The 22,439-nt window shown below is 48.8% G+C and overlaps 10 protein-coding genes across 10 annotated transcripts; 5 read left to right on the top strand and 5 right to left on the bottom strand.

Annotated features, from left to right (window-relative positions):
- Positions 1-126: 126 nt before the first annotated feature.
- On the bottom strand, positions 127-1,747 carry A1O5_05003 (uncharacterized protein; the record flags this gene model as incomplete). Its single annotated transcript, XM_007745606.1, has 3 exons — positions 127-975; positions 1,026-1,388; positions 1,448-1,747. The coding sequence occupies 3 exons, from the start codon at positions 1,745-1,747 to the stop codon at positions 127-129; spliced, it is 1,512 nt and encodes a 503-aa protein (XP_007743796.1).
- A 973-nt stretch (positions 1,748-2,720) lies between these two features.
- Positions 2,721-4,129, top strand: A1O5_05002 (aldehyde dehydrogenase (NAD+); the record flags this gene model as incomplete). Its single annotated transcript, XM_007745605.1, has 3 exons — positions 2,721-3,019; positions 3,078-3,780; positions 3,839-4,129. The coding sequence occupies 3 exons, from the start codon at positions 2,721-2,723 to the stop codon at positions 4,127-4,129; spliced, it is 1,293 nt and encodes a 430-aa protein (XP_007743795.1).
- A 220-nt stretch (positions 4,130-4,349) lies between these two features.
- Positions 4,350-5,650, bottom strand: A1O5_05001 (uncharacterized protein; the record flags this gene model as incomplete). The annotated part of the gene is made up of 3 exons (XM_007745604.1): positions 4,350-4,940; positions 4,997-5,298; positions 5,347-5,650. The coding sequence occupies 3 exons, from the start codon at positions 5,648-5,650 to the stop codon at positions 4,350-4,352; spliced, it is 1,197 nt and encodes a 398-aa protein (XP_007743794.1).
- A 576-nt stretch (positions 5,651-6,226) lies between these two features.
- A1O5_05000 (uncharacterized protein) lies at positions 6,227-7,791 on the top strand (the record flags this gene model as incomplete). The annotated part of the gene is made up of 2 exons (XM_007745603.1): positions 6,227-6,910; positions 6,958-7,791. 2 exons carry the CDS (start codon positions 6,227-6,229, stop codon positions 7,789-7,791), a joined length of 1,518 nt encoding a protein of 505 aa, XP_007743793.1.
- Positions 7,792-8,795: 1,004 nt separating this feature from the next.
- A1O5_04999 (uncharacterized protein) lies at positions 8,796-9,992 on the top strand (the record flags this gene model as incomplete). Its single annotated transcript, XM_007745602.1, has 4 exons — positions 8,796-9,160; positions 9,215-9,383; positions 9,446-9,580; positions 9,636-9,992. 4 exons carry the CDS (start codon positions 8,796-8,798, stop codon positions 9,990-9,992), a joined length of 1,026 nt encoding a protein of 341 aa, XP_007743792.1.
- Positions 9,993-10,326: 334 nt separating this feature from the next.
- On the bottom strand, positions 10,327-12,442 carry A1O5_04998 (uncharacterized protein; the record flags this gene model as incomplete). The annotated part of the gene is made up of 8 exons (XM_007745601.1): positions 10,327-10,726; positions 10,789-11,086; positions 11,170-11,265; positions 11,314-11,359; positions 11,472-11,744; positions 11,793-11,902; positions 12,013-12,156; positions 12,208-12,442. 8 exons carry the CDS (start codon positions 12,440-12,442, stop codon positions 10,327-10,329), a joined length of 1,602 nt encoding a protein of 533 aa, XP_007743791.1.
- Positions 12,443-14,009: 1,567 nt separating this feature from the next.
- On the top strand, positions 14,010-15,941 carry A1O5_04997 (uncharacterized protein; the record flags this gene model as incomplete). The annotated part of the gene is made up of 3 exons (XM_007745600.1): positions 14,010-14,834; positions 14,933-15,094; positions 15,144-15,941. 3 exons carry the CDS (start codon positions 14,010-14,012, stop codon positions 15,939-15,941), a joined length of 1,785 nt encoding a protein of 594 aa, XP_007743790.1.
- Positions 15,942-16,856: 915 nt separating this feature from the next.
- On the top strand, positions 16,857-18,189 carry A1O5_04996 (uncharacterized protein; the record flags this gene model as incomplete). The annotated part of the gene is made up of 4 exons (XM_007745599.1): positions 16,857-16,872; positions 16,939-17,207; positions 17,262-17,519; positions 17,575-18,189. 4 exons carry the CDS (start codon positions 16,857-16,859, stop codon positions 18,187-18,189), a joined length of 1,158 nt encoding a protein of 385 aa, XP_007743789.1.
- A 24-nt stretch (positions 18,190-18,213) lies between these two features.
- Positions 18,214-19,246, bottom strand: A1O5_04995 (uncharacterized protein; the record flags this gene model as incomplete). Its single annotated transcript, XM_007745598.1, has 2 exons — positions 18,214-19,092; positions 19,130-19,246. 2 exons carry the CDS (start codon positions 19,244-19,246, stop codon positions 18,214-18,216), a joined length of 996 nt encoding a protein of 331 aa, XP_007743788.1.
- Positions 19,247-20,040: 794 nt separating this feature from the next.
- On the bottom strand, positions 20,041-21,897 carry A1O5_04994 (uncharacterized protein; the record flags this gene model as incomplete). Its single annotated transcript, XM_007745597.1, has 9 exons — positions 20,041-20,233; positions 20,285-20,502; positions 20,560-20,913; positions 20,984-21,018; positions 21,069-21,308; positions 21,360-21,438; positions 21,487-21,624; positions 21,671-21,743; positions 21,791-21,897. 9 exons carry the CDS (start codon positions 21,895-21,897, stop codon positions 20,041-20,043), a joined length of 1,437 nt encoding a protein of 478 aa, XP_007743787.1.
- Between the last annotated feature and the right edge of the window lie 542 nt (positions 21,898-22,439).

Here is a 22,439-nt window from a genome sequence, read left to right as displayed (position 1 = left end):
GGCAGAACGCTGGAGGCATGCGCCAACAGATAGGCACCAGTGGTAGGCTGATCGGCAATTTTTAGATTATAGATATGAACTTCCTGGGCATATGTACGAACGCTCGATAATCCTTGACTATCGGTCCTACCCATTCCTCTCCTTGAGTCGAACAAGTAAGCCGGTTTGCGGCGTAAACCAACGACATTTGAATGACATGGCCGATCTAGGATTGACTAGCTCAATTTCGTATCGCAACAATAGTGACGGGACCAATTTTGTCATCTCCATCAGACTGAAATTTTTGCCGCTGCATGTATGGGCCCCTGCACTGAAAGCAAACAGAGATCGATTCCGGCGAGCGACAAGCTCGGTGTCTGGGCTCAACCAGCGCCCCGGCTCGAACTTTTCAGGTTGTGGGAATAAGATCGGATCGTAATGCAGTACCCAAGGACTAATGCCGACTTCAGTGTTGGCCGGGATGTAGTAACCACAGATTGTTGCGCCGTCTTCAGGGACAGTTCGGCAGTACATAAGCCCGTTTGGAGGATGAATGCGCAGAGCTTCTTTGATGACCGCATTGAGATAGGGTAGACTGTTAGCGTGGCGAAAAGAAACTGGCAGAGTCAGTTTAGCTTCGTCCCGTATCTCGCGACAGAGAGAATCATATATCTTGGTATTTTTCGTGACATTGAAAAGGATTGTACGGAGGACAATGGCCGTAGTATCGGCTCCCGCAGTAATGTTGCCAAACGCATGAGTATGAAGCTCTCGGTCTGTAATCGAACTCGGTTTGACCTTCTGGTTTTGCAGAAGTCGATGGACAAATGTCAATGGCGGGCAAGGGTCTTCATCCTTAAGATCATTTCGCAGTTTTTCAACCTGAGCTTGCGCTAATTCCAAGGCTGCGCCATCGAGTCCATTGTTTCCGAGTAGTAATTTTGCAACAAATCGATTTCCGAGGAGGAATTTGTGCAACCACGGCATTTGTCCGACCTGACGAGCACGTTAACGTTCGTGGACCAGCGACATCATGTTCAGCTTACAATGCCAGTGTAGTCTCCAATGACGTATTCCAGAATTGGCATCATTCCAATCGGATCTCCATTTTCCATGAAACTAAGATCGGAGCCGAAGGTAACCATAAAGATGACATCGGTAGCATAAAAGCGTACCCATTTGCCCAAATCACAGGCTTCGCGGGGTGCTTCACAGAATTTGTCGAGTAGCCGGAAAAAGCGCTCTGTCACGCCGTCCACGAGCGGTTCGAGCTCAACCATGGCATTCATGGAGTAAGCATTGTATGCATTCCGCTTCATACGTGTATGCAAAGCCTTGTTTGACAAAACCAGAGGGTCCGGCAGCAGCCCCTCCGCATCATAGACCATGAATGGAAGATAAAATGATGACTGCTTCAGATTTAGTGCCGTACATGGCTAACAACGAGTAACTGCCCTCATGGGTTTACCTTTCTAAATTTGGTCGATGTCCCGTAAATCTGATCCATCTCTGCACAGTCGCCGACCGACAGAAGATCGGGTCCTACCCGCACCAGCGGACCATATTTCTGATGCAAGCCCAACTCCCATTCATGCGGCCGCCCAACAAGCACAGCAAAGAAACGGGGAATCCGGGAGCATGATGCCCAAAAAGGCCCTGGCACCTTCCTCAGCGGCGTAAGGTATCTGTTAGAAAGTAACCATCCTATGCAGATTGTAGCAAAGGTAAGGGCCAAGTGCTCAATTTTCAAATATTGAACGAATAACATACTTAGTCAACCGGCTGGCATGAGAAAGAAATGTCAGTGAAACTTTGTATAATTGCTCCACTCAATCTGAAATCCTTGATGATAAAAATACAGAGCCACATATACTATAGATACCACCCGACACAGTCGATGACTTGCGTAGAGCCGGCAAAGATGCTTACAAAGCATGAGTTCACTTGACCAGCCGGATCCGGTATGTCCACACCAGACACCCTACAAGTCGTTGGCAAGCCCATGCAAAACCCACACGGAAAAATAAGTCCTCTTCTAAATAATCCAGGCTGGCCTGACAACCACCTCTAGTTGAGATGTTGATCACTCCTGTTTTCAGTTCCACTTAAGAATCTGATCCAGAGCATACTAGACAAGGTTTCTCAATTTCCTCACGACATTTATTGAAGCTGACAACAACCTTAGGTGTTTCGAATATGAATCCCATTTCCAATAAACCCTTTTTTTTTTTTCTCCAGCGGTGTTCGGAACTTCCATTAGCCTCCCGTTTTGCTCTATAGGGTAGCTCTGGAGGTGGTGCCAATGGAATAAAATTTGATTGGTGGAGACCAGCATCATAGTGCTTCTTTAACCATTAGCGGCTGTTTCGATAAGATCTTTATTTTGATGCTCTACACTACTCTGTAAATAAGAAACGTCGTTTCTGGGGGGCGGTCGAAGTTATCCTGACATTTATCTGTTGAAGGCACGATCGGGAAACGTACACACCTACGAGGGCAATGGCCTATGCAAGTATTCCCTGCTCGAACGGTAGGAACGTAAAAGGTAAGTCGACAAGTCGAGAGCCGAGTTAATGCTAAAGAGGAAATAGTTCCTTGTCACTTATTCATCAACAATGAATTTATTCCCAGCATGAGAGCCTCCACGTTCCAGGTCCTGAATCCATCGACTGAGGCGCATATTGCAACTCTTGCTGCTGCAACAACTGAGGACGTCGACTTGGCTGTCCGAGCTGCCTTAAATGCGTTCAAGAGAATGGCGGTCCTTCCCTCCACAGCTGAGAGCCGGTCTTTTGTCACGTCTGGCTGATCTGATTTTGAGAGATGCTGACGATCTCGCGACCATTGAAGCAATTGATGCAGGCATCTTGTTCCGAGATTCCAAAACCCTGCATATCCCACAAGCAGTGGAGACTTTAAGATTCTTCGCCACTTTGACAGATACTGCAGGACGGTCTTTGGACATTCCTGGTGGGTTTGCATACACCCGACGAGAACCATTCGGAGTGTGCGCAGCTATTGTGGCGTGGAATGCACCCTTGTGAGTCTTGATGCAATATAACTTACGAAGATTACATGTTGCTGACAATAGAAGCCAGGATGATCACAATCTGGAAATTAGCTCCGGCCATTGCCACCGGAAATGTGCTTATAATCAAGACTTCTGAGCTGGCACCACTTTATGGCCAGAAACTGGCACAGCTAGTGCTAGAGGCTGGATTCCCTCCTGGAGTTATCGCGATTCTTCCTGGATTAGGTCAAGTCGCCGGGAAAGCCTTAGCAGAGCACAGTCTTGTACGAAAGATTTCCTTTACGGGAAGCAGGCTAACTGGGCGGAGTATTTTAAAAGCCGCAGCAGCTACGAACTTGAAGAAAGTCACCCTTGAACTAGGGGGGAAAAGTCCTTCGATTGTATTCGATGATGCAGACATCGACAATGCAGTGTTCTGGACCGAACTAGGATCAACAGCCAACAATGGTCAAGTCTGTGCACTTGGTTCGAGAATTTACGTGCAAGACTCGATCTATGACGGTTTCGTGAAAGCATTTCAACAGCGGGCCGCCGTAACGAAACCTACTTACGGCGATCCATTGAGCAGCAAGACTACCAAAGGCCCTATTATCAACAGAACTCAGTATGAGAAAATCTTACACTACATCAAAAAGGGCAAAGAGGAGGGAGGGAAATTACTCTTAGGTGGAAGCGCTCTCGATTCAGGAATCTTCGTTGAGAACACAGTTTTCACTGATGTGACGGAAGACATGACAGTCGTAAGGGAGGAAATATTTGGTCCGGTTGCGGTAAGTATTTATTTACCATCAATAAGGCCAACGATTCAAAGACTAACCTACATGTAAGACAATCACGAAATTCTCCTCAGAAGACGAGGTAGTCAGCAAAGCAAATGCGTCGGAATATGGCCTCAACGCTGCGGTGTTCACCAAGGACATTTCTCGAGCCCGACGAGTCTCTGATGCCCTCGAAGTAGGAACTGTGACGGTGAATTGCTGGGGTATCCTCAATGCAAATACTCCATTTGGGGGTGTCAAACAAAGTGGCTTCGGACGAGACATGGGTCTAGAAGCCCTGAATGAGTGGACAACGGTCAAGACAGTGAAGCATTTGCTGTTGAATCCGGTAAAGATTTAACTGACCAGATGGGAGCTGAGGGCCTCCAGGAGAAGAAAATTAAGCAGGCTGCCTCTGTCGGGTTTGGAAGACCACTTCTGCTGTCAATATTGCATACGATACACTCACAACATGTCGGCTTGCTGAGCCATGTAATATTCTGTGAAGTGAATGTAGAGGACCTCATTTCCACAGGAATTGCCCTGCATGCAATTTACTACGTATGCGCATGAAGCGAGCGCTAAAACCACTCCTTCCCTCCGTTCGCCAGCGTGGATGAGGAACAAACCTCCTTGCAGAAATCTTCATCCAGAGCCAGTTGCTCTCCCTTGTATGGACGGCGAACAGGCCATATCTCCCTTCCAGCTTCCTTCTCCTTGTCCATATGTTCTCTTAGCGCTTGTCGAGTCAAACCCTCGAAGTACGCAACTGCTTGCTCCATGTATGGGTGTAATGGCCCGGAGACATAGGTATCAGTGTTCAAGTTTCTTTGAGTCTCGTTTCCGAGCCATTTGTCTTCCCGCTCCACTTGTTTGAAAAATTCCACCTCCTTGGTGAAGGTTTCCAGTGAGCTATTCTTGTTGCGATAGATCTCATAACGCATGCTGGAGGTGGTCGATGAGAGCGGGACAATGGACATTATGTAGAAGAAGTGCCGGGTAATAGTATGCGAAGCGTTGGGAAACATATATGTTGGGCTGGCAACGATATCGTCCACAGAGTTGTCCTCTCCTAAATGCCGAACATAGCTTCGAACTGTCTCGACATCGAATTTGCTGTCTTTCGTAATCGCGGGGGCGATGCCGGGGTGGGCGACTTGGCAGTGGTAACACTGCATATCCAGTATTAAATTAGAAGAAACGAAGTCATCAGAATGCTGCATCTCACCTCATTATAATTTTCAACCAACGTCTTCCAGTTGAAGTGGCATGCGTCGAGGCTCCAAGACTCGGCAAAGACATAGTCATCCATCTTGATACACTCGAGCCGTGTCTGATGATCGACTTCCAAGAACTGCTCCTCCCAGCTAATCTGTGGCCGCTCTTCCCCATCCAGATTGACCCAAATGAAGCCCATATCATCGATATGAAGATGCACCGCATAGAGAGAGAATTGGGTCTTGTCAAACTCTGGATATGCCTCGAAGCGAGGTGCCTTTGCCAGATTTCCACCGAGGCCGTATGACCAACCTTATCTGTGTCAGCTGCGGATCCTCAGGAGCGAGAGTCTTAACAAACCGTGATACTTGCATGAGAAAATGCTGGCAGTTCCCTGCTGTTCATGAACGATCGGGAAGGCCCTATGGCGACAGACATTCAAGAATGCCTTGATGTTGCCTTTCCTGTCGTTGACAATAAAGAATGGGTATCCTGCCATGTCGTAGCGTACATATTGTCCAGGCTTCTCGAAGCGGGCCTTGTGTGACACAATGATCCATCTCTTTGAAAAGATGGCTCGTCTTTCGAGGTCGTAGATAGCCTTTTCTCTGAACCAAGACGCTGGGAGCGTTGTCGAGAAGGAGCTGTTGGACGCTTCGAGCATGGTTTCTTCTCTTTTGGGGGATTTCTAACTCGTGCCCGGGAGCCTATTTCCACCAGACTTTTTCGGTCGGTAAAGCTCAACATGATATTACTTTTTGTGCTAAAAGATCATTCTCCCACTCTCGCGTTTCAGAGCTGACTATGGGACCCGCGGATGCCGACAAGTCTACTGTATTCTTTCTTGGAGCGACAATACTGGGCCTATGGTCTCGATCTGTTCCCTGGAGTTAGGCAGCTCATCCGATGAGCGTAATCAGGCTACTGGAAGGTTGTTCCTGATCTAATATCCACAGTCGACCGCATTCTTGGATTAATTTTTTATTGGTAGAGTTAGTGCGATGCTTTCCTATTTGCCGCCAACTACCTTCTCCGCACTTAATCGGGGGTTCTAGTTAGGCTCTTCGACTAGTGATCTATCCCGGATTCTTGCACGCTGGCTCACGCCTACGAATGCACCATCCCATAGCCGATATGAATCGAAGCTGAATGTCTTGACGCAAACTTCAGATCCTGAATTCGAAAAGCCGGACTGATATCGAACGGTGCTCGTTGGTTTAATGCTGTTTCAGCGTATGCAATGGCATCGACATTACTTGCGAAGAGACTGTTCGCATCTTTTCTATCCCCTGGCATCGTGCTTCTTATCGTCTTCATCCTCACCATCACAAAGCTCTGCCTGAATCGGTATCAAAAGGGCCTTTGGAAACTTCCGGGACCATGGTTACGATCAATTTCCACCATTCCACGAATGTGGTCCATATATGCAACTCACAGTCACATGTATGATATTGAACTGCATCGAAAGTACGGGAAGATTATCCGGGTTGCTCCAAATACTCTCTGTGTCTCAGATATTTCAGAGATCAACCAGCTTTACGGCATCACAACCAAATTTGTGAAATCTGGGTTCTACAGCCTTGCGGAAGCCTTCGACGAGAATGGCAAGCTTATGCCAGATCCCTTCATTTTGAAGGATAAAGAAATGCATACAAGAATGAAACGGAATGCAGCAAATGCATACTCACTCAACGCCTTAATCCAACAGGAACCTTACGTAGATACAGTCATCAGTGGCCTCCTGGAGCTGCTTGACAAGTATGCACAGAATGGAAGTGTGTGCAATATCGGGGATATAGCTAAGAACTACGCTATGGACGCGGTGACATCCATCACCTTCGGAAGAAACTTTAACTACCTGGAAAAGGGAGATACAATGAAGTTCTTCAGAGGTATTGATATCTTCACAGACTATATGGCTATTGTAGGTGATCTAATTCTGGACCACTGATATTTTCTGATATAAATCAGTTCGGCCAAGTCCCCTGGACACACAAATATCTACTGAGAAATCCGACAATAGCGAAATGGTGGGTCGGCGATGACTCCTCTCAGGCTGAAATGATTGCTATGTCTGCAGTCGAGATTGAGAAGGGCCGTACCAGGACATCCGAGGAAGGACCTATGACATTCCTAGAAAGGCTGCTCCTCAACCAGAAGGCCAACCCTGGGGTAATCACCGACCACGAGCTGCTCACTCACGCTTGGGGGAACCTCGCAGCAGGCTCTGACACCACAGCGACCGCAATCCGCGCAGTAATCTACCATGTACTCAAGGATGGCCGCGTTTACGAGAAGCTTCGTGACGAAGTTCGACAAAACCTGACCATTCCTGTGTCATTCGCTGCTGCCAACGGTTTGCCCTATGTCACAGCCTGCATACGAGAAGCAATGAGAGTGCACCCTTCTGTCGGCATGATTCTGGTACGTACAGTGCCTAAAGGAGGAGCTACGATCTGTGGGTATTACATAGCAGAAGGGGTGGAGGTTGGTATGTCCCCGTACGTTCTTCATTACGACGACGAAGTCTTTCCGGAACCGTACACTTTCCGACCCGAACGATGGCTCGCATCTGAGTCAAGTGAAGAGCAGCTCAAACAAATGAATCGATCATTTTTTGCCTTTGGCCATGGGGCTCACACTTGCAGCGGACGACATATCAGCATCCTCGAGATAACAAAGATGATCCCAACGCTACTCTTAAAATATGATATGGAGCTGGTGAATGGAGCCCGGGACTATACATTCAAGAATCGCTGGTTTACGCCGCAGGAAGGCTTGCTCGTCACTTTGAAGACTAGATAGTCTGTCTCATTGGCGATTCTTTTCGAAATTTGAGCTCTACCTCTAGTTGACAGTAATATGAGGCACTGACTCATTGCAACATTTACTCAATTCAGTGACTAAGCTACAATTCTGATGCCTCATCGCGATCAATGGGAGATCCAATATGAGCTCCCCCATCTAAGGCCCCAACATAACAAACTCTGTTTGGGAATTTCCTGAAGAATGACAAACGGCCCCGGAAGATATCAGAGGCTTCCGTATGCCTGACGACTGGCAAGCACCTTCAGGCCTGTACATCTTTTGACTGGAGATCCACAATCATGGACGACGAATGAAGAGTTTTTGCGGATCACGGAATTTGTTCCGCCACGGTAAAACATACTAAATCTTTGTTAAACATTTGGGGCCAAAGATATAAACAAAGCGGATGGGGACTTTGGCAAATACAAAGCTAACACATGCCACCGCCGCCTCGGTCTTCAATCGCTTACCTTTCGGAATATCGATTTCGGTGGGAACGCGACCTGAGTGCAGAGGAGATTTCCACCACAACTGGGCTGAATGGGTTACAAAGGGTTAAGAGTCGTCGTCGTTGGTGGTGGTTTTTGCGGCCTGACAGCAGCTATAGAATGCAAGCTGAAAGGGATGCACCCAGTTGTTATTGAGTCATGTGAGTGTTGACATTCTACAAAGGCTGCTATCAACTTAATCAAAGGACTTTGGCTTTCGCGTGGCGTTATTTCCAAATCCAGAGGGCACTTTCACATCCACATACTGATTCGGAGTGGTTTGCAGATCCAACATCTCGTCTGCAGGGTGATGCTCTGGATTTTCTGCCCAATGGAGGCCGTATATTCAATTCATGGGATAATGGCCGTGTGGGCCGAAAGTTGTTTTCGATTTGCGTCAATACATGCAAATCGCTCGACTATCTGACACCGAAAGACGAACTGCTCTCCCGCGAACCATGGAACAAACACCCAAGTCACTATGAAGCTCAATTTGCAGGTCACCGCGGCGAAATGCACGAAGTCATTAGTGATTACGCAAAGGAGATCGGGGTTGAGCTTCAATTCGGCAAGACCGTGGTTCAGTATTTGGATAACAAAAGCGAACTAGGAGTCCTGACGAAGGACGGCGAAAAGATCCTAGGAGATGTTGTCCTTGCTTGCGATGGACCTCGGTCGCTTGCTCGATCGCAAGTCCTCGGACTGTCCGACAACAAGGTTAATTCAGGCTACGCAATCTTCAGAGCTTACTATGAACTGACCGACGAGCAACAAAAAAATCTCCTAATTGCCAAATATATCAATGTGGATCAAGATCAAGCTCTCATGCACATTGGTAGAGATATGCACAGCTTCATCTACACTTGGATGAGAGGAACGTAAGTTTAAAACGATCCGTCTGAGGGCGCACCGCATTCTAACATAGTGTCCAGGCATCTTGTTTGGGTCCTGACACACAAAGATGATGAAGATATTGGGGAGTCTTGGTCTTTCCCAGGGAAGATCCCCGACGTGCTGAAATATCTCGACCAAGGTGGATTCAGCGACAACTTCAAAGAGGTCGTCCGGAATACGCCAGATGATAGATTAGTCGATTACAAGGTTAGTCGTCTGGTCGCATTGTGCTCCGCCGTCTTAGTTGCTGACTATTACAAACAAAAAAGTTGGTATGGCGTGATCCCCTACAGAGCTGGCTGGCTCCATCGAATCGCATCATTCTACTAGGGGATGCTGCTCACTGCCATCTCCCGACGTCTGCCCAAGGGGCGTGCCAAGCCCTCGAGGACGCGGTGACTTTTGTAAGCTTCTGAATTGAGAAAAGATCGGACACAAGACTGATTCCCACTCGAAAAGGCAGTTTGTTTGGAGAAGGGGAACGGGGACATCCCGCTCTCATTACAGGTCGTGGAACGCATCAGATTCAACCGCAGTCACGCTATACACATGTCTTCTGTGTCTAATAGAAACAACTACCACAACTGGGATTGGACCCCCGAGCTGGCAGCTAAATACCCTGATGTCTTGACTGTCCCTCGTCCAGATTGGGTTGTCGAATTTGACGCGAGAAAGAACGCGGAAGAACACTTTGATCAGCTTGCCGCCGATGTGAAAGCTGGAAAGAAGGGTACAATCCAAGAACTTTCATTGGCTGCTGGCGGGTCATATGGCATCTTCGAAGGAGATTTTGATGGTAGTAACCTGGAAGTGTAGCGCCTGAGTATGCACTAAGAGTGTAATGTCAGGATTCCGAGAAATGAGAACATAGGCTAATTATTGTCTGCATTGATTTCCAAACTCTTGTGCTAATAGTCATCAATACCTATAATCAACACTCTGAAAAAATATTCTAAATTCCTTCGCCGGTTTCTCGTCGCCCTTTGGGGATAACGAGCCTGCTCATCCCAGTTGAGATTTTCAATAAGCCGAAGAAATTGGACGACGGTGAGACAGACCTCAAACCAACAGCTGCACCCAGAATTGCGAGTCGAGCACACAACTGGTAACTTTGTTAATGTTAGGCCACTATGCTACGTGACTGCCATATCTAACTATCCATGCACTTTGATACATGATGGTGCTCTGCATTTTCCTCGACAAGCACCTCTGCAACTTTCGTAGTTGGAATGTCCACCTCTTGGGCAGCTGCGCGATATGTTCGACTGCCATATGCGAGCCAGGTGACCGTTGCAAGCACAAATGCAAAACCTAGTACCAAGCATGAATAGTTCATATTTGTGGCGCTCACTGGCATGACCGTAGGAAAGCACAAAAAGGTTGTGAGATAGGCCCCCCAAGCCAGTGCAGCAATGTTGATGGGTCTGCTCCATTTACCCAAGCTAAACGGACCTGGCTTCAGTCCATTAGCCTTCAGGCCCCAGATGACGTGAATAAGTATGGGAAAGAGGTAACTGAAGACGAGAACTACTGTACAGCCGGAAGCGAGTCTGTATTCATGTTGTCACTGAAACTGAATTCTCAATTGTGGGCAGGAAAGGAGAGGCTTTACCCATAGAATGCTGTTGAATTCCCAATGTAAATGCACGCGAGGCCGCAAACACTCAACCAAGTGAAGAGCAAAGCATTGACCGGGACCTCTTGCGTGTTGTCAATTTGGGCCAGGAACTTAGGCATCCCTCCTTCCCTGGCGAAAGACCATACAATTCTTGATGTCGCGGTGAGGACACTTGGCCCAGCAACAAAGCTGCTCAGGAGAAGGAAAAAGATCGTCATTCCAAGAGTGCCACTCAGTTCACCGCCAGAAACATTGTACATGAGCTGGGTTAGGGGCGAAATAAGCCCAACCGCTGCCGAAGGCAAAAGTCAGCATTGTTTATCGGGAAGTCGTACGCCGAGTGAGGGCCCCGGGGGAATTGTACGGAGGACTTACGGCCGCTCAAGAGGCCTCCAATATCTGTAACACAGAACATGAGAGCAATCACCCACGGGAAGGTCAAGATTCCTGTTGTGAGCACACAACCATACACTGTAGACGCATTAGCGGGATGAACGCTGAATGCCGGAGACAACTCACTTGTGCGAGGGAGATCACGAGCAGCATACTTCATTTCTTCCGCCATCTAACGAGGAATTCCCCAGTCAGTCACGTCTGAAAAAGGGAAAAACAAAGTACAACAAGGAATCTTGGTCATATGCACATTTCTGGCAGTTAACGGGTGGTGGGAGTTTTACATGAGAGGACGAATCCCATCCGACAAACCCTAAAGCGCTGCTGAGGAGGCCAATCGACCAAGAAATACCGTCACTTTTCCAACCGGTAAGGTTTGTCAAGCTGACGAAAACGAACTTGGCAGAATTTTTGGGGTGAACCTTGGCCAGCAGATAGATCACAGTGGCAAGGTAGCCAGAAATATGAAGAATGATTCCGAAGTATTGCAATTTTGGAAGCCAACGTATTCCAAAAATACTGACGAGTGTGTACACGGTGGCCAGACCGATGAGAATCTAAAGTCGTAAGTTAAGTGGTGGATGGCCCACGTTGAAAATGCTCACCAGACTCGTATGCCACCGCTCATAGTGATAGTCTTCCTTGAAGAGGATAATGTAGGCTTGAATCTGCATGGAATTCGCAAATATGCCCGCCACGCAGGAGAGGATCCAACCTATCGCACATTATCAGAAATCGTCGGTGTACCATTTGCGACTGTCGAGAATCCCAGATTCTCTGGTTTCCAAAAGGATAATTCCGGATGAAACACTCAAAGACACCCACCCCAGATTGTGATCCAGCCCGCGAACCAAGAGAAGATCCGTCTGAATTTCTGCGGAGTCAGCTCTGTGACATAGTCGTATTGACCACCCGCAGTTGGGATGATACTGGCATACTCGCTGATAGACAGAGCGATCAAGAGAGTGCCTAGCACCAGACTCAGTAATGGACTTTATCGCAAACAGGGCACCAACTGACCAATTGCGGAGGCCAGAAATCCCCAGACCATGCTAGAGCTACCTCCAGCAATGAGAGCTTGTGCCATTGTAGATGTCAAGGCCTCCCAGGTGACACTGGTGCAGAAGGACATGAATAATAAGGACCAGATATTGAAGTATCGCTTCATCTGCTGCTTCTTTCCAAAGGCTGCGAGCCGAAGCTCATCATCATTGGAATAAATGGTTCCTAGTTGGGGAGACTCTTGTTCATCCATGGCGCTTGCTGATGAGGAATGGAACCTGGAGAGAGAAATCTGCAGTGAATGAAGGAGGCGATTCTGAAACAATCGCTATTGACGACCGTGGCAGAGCAATGATGATAGAAGTTGTCTTGACTATATTTCAGACGCCAGAGCTAGCTTCCTGGCTCACAGTCCATCAGCAAACGTGTTTCTCCAAGGGGAGTCGTGGCCCTTCCATAGCGCATCGATAAATAGTCCTGTGCCCCAACTACAATGGTGATTTCGCCTTCAGGATGAGCGTTGAACGTGTCAGGTCTAGAGCCTGGAGACTGGACTAATCGTGATGCTGCCACTTCGATGTTAGCATTCCGGAAAAACTTGGCGAATGGGATGCAAAAGGGGCCATCCCAGGAGCGCATGCGGACTAAATTCCGTGAGCTTGTGAAGCCATGAGACATTTCTTTACCAATCAGACAGCCTAAACTACGAAGCAAACCAAATCCAAAAACTCAGATGGGCGAAGAACCAGGTGCTGTAGACCAACGAGGCTCTTTGCTAGTTAAGCGCTGGTCTTGGTGAGGGGCTCAAACACCGAGACTTTGGTGCTCTAGGAGTAAGCGTTTGGCTGCGGAGTCGCCATGCCTATCTGCACCGCACGGTGTAATCTGCCCGCTTTCACGCTCGCTCTGCGTTGGCGCTTCTGACACTCGTTGGAGCGAAGGTGGCAAGGCTGTTTCGTGTTTTGCAACTCCGAACATTGACTCTAGCACCGGTGCCCCGTTGATCTGGGCCCTTAGTACTGGTGGTCTTGGCCAACTTGTTGTCGTTGCTGTCGCCCTCTCAAAGGCACAGAGCCCCGATCCGACGACGAGACATAATGGGAAACCCGACGTTAGTTCTCCTTACATAAACCAATGTGACGCAGACTACGAAGCAGCGGCAAGTTGGTCAACTGTCTCGGTCGCTATGCGACCAGCGACCGATGCTCCAGGAAGACGGAAGTCAACCATGGCTTGCGAAGGTTGCAGAAAACGCCGGGTCTGCCTAAATTTCCACTGTCTTTGCCCTTGAATTAACACTGATGGGAGTAGGCTAAGTGCAGTGGCTCACACCCCTGTGAATACTGTACTATACATTCATTATTGTGCGTCTTCGACACCCAAAGACAGCGTCGAGGACCAAGACCGAAAGCTCAACCGTTCGCTGGCACGGCTAGAGCGCCCTTGGCGCCAGCCCCCGTGCCTATTCAATCCTTGGATAGCAACCAGCTTGAAGACGGTGTTGTCTCTGATGATCTAGGTTCACCGTCCCAAGATTCAGATGAACCAAGTCTACCACCTTTGCATGGGTGGCGTGACGACGTTGAAGTCTCCATCGGATCCGATGGCAACTTAACGAAAGAGTGAGATAGAAATCTTTGCGTCAGTAGAAACGCGACTCACGTTGTTTTAGGCAAAATACAGCAAGGAGCGGACTCATCTGCCATCTTATCGAGCTTTTCTGGACCCATGTTGTTGTTCAGCAGCCTGCGCCTATTCTTCTAGATTCTTTCTTCACTCGACTCAAAACAAGGCAATGTCCAGCTTCGTTATGTTTCGCCATGTCGGCTTCCAGTTTGAAATATTTGCTGCATGATTCTGCGAAATTGGTACCCGAACAGTATGTAGGAGAATTCTTTGCCAAGAAGGCGCGTCAACAGCTCCAGACTTCTGAAGCCAGCGATCAGATTGGTCGGATCCAGACGCTCTGCACACTAGTACTGTATGAGGTTCATCGGGGCAATGGCGTACAGACGTGGTCTGAGATAGGTTTGGATTGTTTCGTCGCGAAGAAACTCCTCCGGCTGATTCTTTTTGAAGCATTCACGAGAAGCCTCATCCAACTTTCTGAGGCAACGCAACAAATCACCTCAGAGGACATGGAAGATCTGGAGATTGCAGAAATGTTCCTCAGATTGATGGAACTACTACATGGAGTCGGGAATTCGCTGCTACGAACGAGCTTGTATGACTACGAAAGGGGATGTTGGACGAAATCACATGCAACGAGACAACTCGCACACCTACTCGAGTTACAGCTTCGCATTCAGAACTTTAACGATGGGCGACTGGGACTGTCGATGCAACCTCACTGGCATTCGAATTCCGCCTTCCGGAGCCTGCAGTCAGAATTGGACGACTATTTACTCCAGCAGCCAGACGACCTCTGTTTAACGCGAGATATGCTACATCGATGGATTGATCAAGGTTTCATCGACCGCGTCCACTGTGCTTTGCTGTGGCATTGTTGCGTAATGGTGCTCAATAGAGTCTTTCTTCCCATAAGAACATCAAGTATCAAGGGATCTAAGTTCCAGGAATATCCGATGGCCCCGAAGCACTTCTTGGTCGAACGAGAAAATGTCTGTACCGCAAGTGCGACAACTGTATCAACAATCTGTACGGAAGTGATGGCAAGAGGGTCCTTCTTGCCGGCAAGTAATACAAAGAAAATGAGCAGAAATCTTGGACTGACTTGTACGAGACGCCCTTAATGGGATACAGCTGTTACCATAGCTCTCTACTCTTGCTTGATCGGTTGCATGACTCTTCAGGTCAAGACTGGACAGATGCTATGCAAAATCTGTCGATCAATTTCGCAATACTGGGTGCCATGAGAAGCTTTTATCCTCCGACAGAACTCTGGGTGAGAACTGAATACAATTATTGTTGACATTTCTAACGCGACTGTTTAGATCGAGACTTTGTTGAAAGTCCAGGGGCACAGGATCCAGTCATCACAGGAAGGATCTTCGGCATTGTTCAGCCACTATTTCCGTCGATTCAGAGAGTTGAAGGAACCCGCCCTGATCCCGATCCAGGCAGCTAATCAGGAAGTTCAAGCTGAATGTGATAATTGGTCTCGACGACTGGGAGAAAATCACAATGACACCATTTCTGCGGGAGAGACTTCGTTGCGATCTGCGATACCACAAAGGACGTGGCTCGATGAGTACCAAACAATACTAGAGGAACAGATGGCCGGCTACGCCACAGTTGATGATGAGTCGCAGAATCTTGCTCCCTTGCAGCGATCTGACACCGACAGGACTCCCAATTCGATACCGAGTCGGCCGCAAGACAGTCTTTCCCATCTGGCTCTGTCTCCATCGGCAAATGGTCAACTTCCAACGACCCAAGACCTCACTCAGTGTTGCGATGCCGGTCTCCAGCCGGAGGGGCATAGTACTAGTACTAGTTTGGTCGCAACCAACGTGTCACTCACAGAGGAAGTTACCCATGCGAATGTGGGATCGACGGGCCAGGCATTTCCAGAACATCGTTTCCGTGGCGCCACCCACGAGTCGGCGCAAGGGGAACTCACATTGCACAACACATGGATACAACCACCATTGCCCGAATTCTCTGATGATTTCGACGTTGAGTCATTACTCTTTGAGCAGTTGGGACAGGGAGAGTCATGGGTTGTGACGCAAAGGCCGGCATGCATGGGACAATGGAGCCTAGGAGCTCATTTTGGAATGATGTCGTAAATAGAAACTCTGGAGTTGGTCCTGGAGTCGAGGTGGGCAGTGGAAGTCCCCAGATTTTTGGGGCGTCTGGACTTGCCCAGCTGATGGATCCTCTCGGTCAGCGAATCGCCAGGGTGGCAACCCCGCGTCGACCACTACTCAGTAACAACGGCTTAGAATTTGATGACCCCCCCCCGCTCTCTGGGTGCGAGTGGTGGGTCCTAGGTCATTCTCTTATCTCGCCAAAAGATAAATAACACGATCCCAGTCCATGTGATGTACTCGCAGCCGTCGAGGAGTGCGGGACTCCGTCCGCTCTCCCTTCGGTTGACCTTTTTTTCTGCAAACAATTTTACATATCGAGTAAATCCACTCAAGCTCGGTGAGACGATCGGGGGTCTTAGATGCGAACGACAAAGCCCACTACCTCAGGGGTCTCGCAACATTCTGAATACTCCAACCACCCAACCGTCCCGTTATAGCAATGACTGCAGCAATGGTACTCATCTCCGTGCATACGATTTGTAAATCCCAATTACGCTTGGGGCTGACTGGTTCAAATAGACAGTCCCGTCTGACTTGGACAGGATGATGCCAACAGCGTGGCTAAATCTTCCACAAGACACCCAGTATGTTTCATGTTGCAACACCTGTAAAAGAAGGAAAGCGCGCTGCGATGGACTCCTGCCTCGTAAGAACTACGGACGAGTCTTCGTCGGTATCAGCTGATTCTCAATCAGACTGCGGTAACTGCTCCAAGGCTGGCATCAGATGCGCAGGATATGGCGTACGGATTCAATGGCCGACTTCGCTCGCAAAGCAGCCCACCGGAAGATCATCGAAAACGTCAACCATATATCCGAAATCGAATGAAGGAAAGGTTTTGTCTCTTGCAAATCGACTCTACTCTCCATTCTCCACACTAGGTCTTCCCGAATGCCAAAATTTCCTGGTACAACACTACTTGAGTTGGCGAATCGAATCCGATAGGAAATGCGACGTAACTGACTCTTCTCAGAAAACCTGTCCCGCATCGCCATCGCGATTGATTACGACGAGAACGGTTATCGGTCTCTTCTGCACTCGGGGATCAATGACCCTTGTCTGTTGTACTCCATACTGGCCGTCGCCTCTTCTCACTACAGCAAATGGCAGAAGATCCAGGATCGAGAATCTCTGCGGTACTTGAAGAAGGCGCTCTCGTCTCTTCAATCGCGATTAAAGGACCCTGCCCTAGTGTATCAAGAGAGCACTATCGTTGCCATGTTGTCTCTAATGTCATACGAGGTTTGTTGCGATTCTCAAATGCAGAGTTCCCTGAACGGCTTACCGTCTCTGCAGATATTCAACGGGGCGGCCGGCTGGGCGCCACACTACCAAGGTGTGCTGGGGTGGTTAGCTGCTCGGGGGAACTGTTCGGATCTCAATTCATTCCTCAAGACTTGGATCTCTATGATCGACACCCAAAAGGCGCTTAACCTTGGGGGCAGTACAACGGCCGAAGTACAAAGATGGCTAGAGTCAGGCAACTCATGGACAAGCAACTGCAATACTATTGATCCCTTCTTTGGATGCTCGGTGCGATTACCAAGACTCATGGTGTGTTGCTGGCGAAGGAATATTTCCGTCGTGATCCATCCTAACTCAATACTAGGCTGCTGCTGCTAAATTGTTCGACATTGCCCGCATGCCGCCAGGGACCGGGCCATTTACGTTCGAGGAGATCAACATCCGCGCCGAGGAACTTCAACGACAGGTCAGAGATACAAAAATTGAGTGTGTGTCGGAACCCTCACTCGCTATGTCGTGCCACAGTGAGAGAATCGACCTCTGTGCCATTGAAGACTTAAACCACCGCGAGTATTTCCGGAGGATGATAGCTGCTGCCGAAACGTTCAGACATGCGGCGCACATCTACATCTACCGGATTACGCACGAACCTGAGCAGGTGCCGTCCCCAGAAATTCAAAAATCGATAGACCAAATGTTCGAGCTACTCGCGACCGTGCCTGATGCCCTCGGGCCAGGATCGAATTTGGGATGGTGTCTCACAGTCTTGGGAGCAGAGCTAGATTCACTGGATCAGCGCGAGTACATAACATGCCGTCTCCAAGGCATTCAGACTCTCGGCATGAATAACCCCGTTTCAGGCAAGAGAGTCCTTAAGAGAGTATGGACGCAGCGAGACCTATATCGTCAAGGGTTCTGCAGAATACAGAGATGGCAAGACATCATGCGAGACATGGGAGAAGGCCAGATTCTTGTCTAACATTTACGAATTGATTCTATCCAATCACTGCAGCCTCCAGTATCGCTCCAGAAACGTTTCGATGTCCAGGGGGGGTTTTATTTTGCCATCCAGCAGTACCACCAAGTCAACTCCCTCCTTCGCTCGAGCGACGTCATACGCACCTAGTGCTATTGCCCCTCCCAAGTCACACAGCAGAGCGTTGAGCTGGTTAGGGCCCCCCTCGAAATGGTTGCCGATCGCTTGGTTGCTTGTCAGTAGCTTTGCAGAACGTTGCCGCAACAACTCTAAGGAGTCATATCGAATATCGAGTTTCTCGCCCTTGATTCTCTCGGCTATGCGGGCAAGGTCTTCCAATTTGGGCTGCGACCCGATAATAAGAGAAACCTTCGGCCATCTGTCCAGATCCAACGAGGCGGCAATGTACCTTGCAGCATCTTTCGTGTACGTCATGGCCATCATGGCTGATCCATCACCGGGAATTGCTACTTCATTATTTTCCAGGTCCAGAACGGTGTAAATCGGCCGCAAATGCGTCTGAATCCTCGGCAATGCGAAATAATCCATAAACATTCCAGGATAAAAGTATGTGTACTCCAAATGGGTCTTCTCGACTGCCCGTCGAGCAGCCACATGGAATCTCTTCTCAGGATACGGCAGTATGTCGTCACCCAAGTCATAATCCACGTTGAACTCTGAAGGTGCGAATCGCTTGACGCAGCTCGACGCAGCGGCGGCCTCGATCAGTCGCACCTGAGCATCCGAAACTGGTTGAAAGTCCACGTTCAGGGCGGATATTATAGTGTTCACTTTCTTCGATTCCAGCAACCTTGTCATCTTGGCTACGTCGTTGTAGTCGGTTTGTAGCACAGGTATATACTCTTTTCCATCCGGATTCTTGAGGGCTCTGATGTTGACGGGCACCTGGAATAATGAGCCAATTGGTACGAAAGGAGACGACGAGGAAACTTGCCTTACGAGTTAACGTGTAGACTTCATGTTTGCCCGTGTCCAAGAGTGCATCGACGATCAATCGGCCGAAATCACCCAGCCCTCCGGGGACCGCAATGACGACCATGTTTGCATGGACTCCGGTGCGAAGCGCTCAGGACCAAAAGTACTGGAATTCAAATAATTGCAGGACGAGATCTAATGCCAAAACAGTGACGTCTCAGGTCATCTTCGTTTCTCAGACGTTGTTCTCTGGTTTTTGGTCGCCCAATGCGAAGTGATCCTCATAAATGTTCAAGGACTAATTTCGACAATACTCCATCAGCCTCCCAGTTTGAAACGAGTAAAATCAAAACCCCAAAGCCGGGATTTTTCGTCCAATTATTCGACGATTATCAGGCCTAGGTCCTCAGCAGGTCCCCAACTTTTACCCTCATCCCTCAACCACACCTCCTAATGGCCTCCGGGGCGATTGGTATTAATCCGGGTTGAAAGTTTCTAGGTTAGGGCCATACCACCCTGGTCCACAGAGGCAGGGAAACTCCCCCTCCATCCTCCACTCCCAGGGCAACGGGTGGCCCATCCAGTATAGCAAGAGGCTAATAGGAATGGGAAACATGTGGAAGTCTGATCGTCGACCGCAGGAACAATGCAAGGTTTGCAGCACGGTGTGACGCCCGATGGACTCGGATATAATCAGAAAGGCAAAGTTACAACAATCACCTCTTGTCGAACGCTGCCTAGATGCAAAGACCGATTCAATTTGAAGGCAGGGTTGCATCATCTACAACTTGGATTAGATAGCTCCCTGTTACAGACACTGTATGTCATTTCCTCAGTCTCTTTTCAATTTCTACACTCTCTGAACCTTTCTCTGTACCTTTCAAATGCCCCTTGTCATTTCTTCCCAAATTTGGGGTCTTAAGCCAGCTTTGTTTGCAGTTGCACTTTTGAAGCTTCCTCTCCAATCTCGACGGTGTGGACCGGCACATCTGTAGAGACTCTGACTGCGTCGAGGATGATTGTAGGTCCATTGTATCTTCCACGGGCATACACAAAGTAGAGAACTGTGGCAAATAGTAGGATACAGCCAATAATTGCGACAGTATAGTTCCTAATTGATGCAGTTAGCACTGTATTAGACAAGGTAACAAAGGGGATTTACATGGTCGCAGCTGTCACAGGCTGGTAAGTTGGGAGGGACATGAAGATGATCATGAAAATACCGAAGCAAAACGACACCATATCGACAGCCCATCCGTAACGACCTAGGGACCAAGGGCCCTTGGTCAATGCTAACCTTCGTCGCGCGTAGAAGAGATGCAGGCCGATTGGTATGACATAACTTAGTTGGAAAGTGACGACAACACCCGCCATAATGCCCTGTGCAGCACCAGTCAGACATGAGATCCATGGTGTATGGGCCAGGGGATTCCCTACGTAGAAGGCTGTCGTGTTGAAAATGTAAATCATGACAATGATCAGCGCGGGAGGGGCCATCGCCAGTAAACATTCGATGGGTACATCGAACTTAGGATGGATACGAGCGAAGGAGGGCGGGAGGCCTCCATCCCTTGCCAATGACCACATAGCCCGGGCGGCAGCGCCCCAGAGATCGAGGCCTGCCGCGAATGCAACGTAGCTGCTGATCGTATTAAGGACAATTGCAGCCACTGGACTTCCAGTGCTGTTGAACAGGATCTGCGTGAAAGGGCTGGTGAAACCTATTTGAGAGTTGTAAAGAACGCCCAACGGGTCACCAATGCAGAACAAGACCGTAATGATGAAAGGTATCTGGAGCTTCTGTCAGGTCTGCGCAGGGCTTGAGCGGGAGTTGATAGCTCCAAGGAAGGCCAGAACTTACCGTCATAAGTCCATTCAAGACTGCTTGGAGGAACACTGGTGGGTGATGTCAGTATTGAAAGGTTGGGGGATATTCTCAGACTCACTCGCTCTTGGAACTGCAATGTTCGCATCTTTGATCTCCTCGCTGTAGTGTGAAGCAGTATCAAGAGAGAAAAAGGCAAATAACGCTGGAAGCAGGCTGATACACCACGCAATGCCATCCTGGCTCCAGCCAGTGGAGTTCTCAAAGTTTGTGAAGACGTACTTGGCATCGTGTTTAGTGTCAGTGCACACCGCCAACGTGATGATGACAGCAAAATATCCAAGAACATGGATGCATAGCACTTGCAAGACATGATTAGGAGTAAAGCTGTACCACATAGAAGCCGACTTACCACTTTGGTTCATCCAGTGAATACCTTTTACATAGACAAGGTTGAAAATCACCCAAATAACAAGTACAGCCACGTTGATCTGCGTGAGTTAGACTTATGATCAGATGTGTAGAGTGTAGGTGCCCACCAAGAATGCGTGCCATCTCGCCATTCTGTAGGGACGGGCAATAGCCACGTAAGATTGAGTTTGCACTGCAACTCCCATGCCGCACGAAATCGCTCCCAGCCAGAGGCCTGCAATACTGATCCAAGCGACATACCAGCTCTTTTGTGTGTCAGCCAGTGTATCAGCTTTGTGAACGACGCCGTACTATGATTGCCTTGTGCTTCTTTGGAGACACTTCAGCCGCCCAAACGTATTGACCACCGGCAGAAGGCCACATGCTGAGCTAGTGAGCACCTGTTTGTTCAATAACTTGTTCAGCACTCACCTGACCAGCTCGGCAAGCGAACTTGCCATAAAGGTGATTCCGACGGAGACAAAGATCCAGCCCCAGAACAGGCCGACTGAGCCACCACCGACAATTCCTTGCGCCATTGATGCAATCCACCCCTCCCACTGCAACGCGATTAGGTCTCATTCATTCTGGTCCAGCAGCAAGTATTCTTACAGCTCCACTGCAGCATAAAGCTATCCCGAGTGCGGTCCAGAAATTGAACTTCTTTTGCATTGTGTGGTCGGCCTCCTCATGTGCTATCGTTTCGCCTTCTGGATCAAGCATCTTTTCAGGGTCACAAGTCGCCACTGGGATACGGTGGTGGGGTTTCAAGAGATGCCTTGCATATGTGACACGACTGTGTGGCAAGAGACTTGGATCTTGACTGTGTCCAGGACAGACAAGCTGGGACTTAATACGGAGATGATAATTAATACAAGAACCGATGTTGATTTATCGCAAAACCACTCAATGAGCTGATAGACCTAGATCCGTCGCGATGTAGAACACACTCTCAGCACCACGCGGTCGAGGCTTTACCTTAATGATGTGGAGCGTTCAATCAACGAGGGGATAACGTATCGTAGTGATGGCAAATGTTTAAGTCGTACTTACTCGACTGCAATTGCCGAACAATTGCACA

Source organism: Cladophialophora psammophila (assembly GCF_000585535.1).
Source record: "Cladophialophora psammophila CBS 110553 chromosome Unknown aczJe-supercont1.6, whole genome shotgun sequence".
Lineage (NCBI taxonomy): Eukaryota > Fungi > Ascomycota > Eurotiomycetes > Chaetothyriales > Herpotrichiellaceae > Cladophialophora > Cladophialophora psammophila.
The sequence above is the reverse complement of the archived record's forward strand: the minus strand, read 5'-3'. Positions and strand labels throughout refer to the sequence as shown.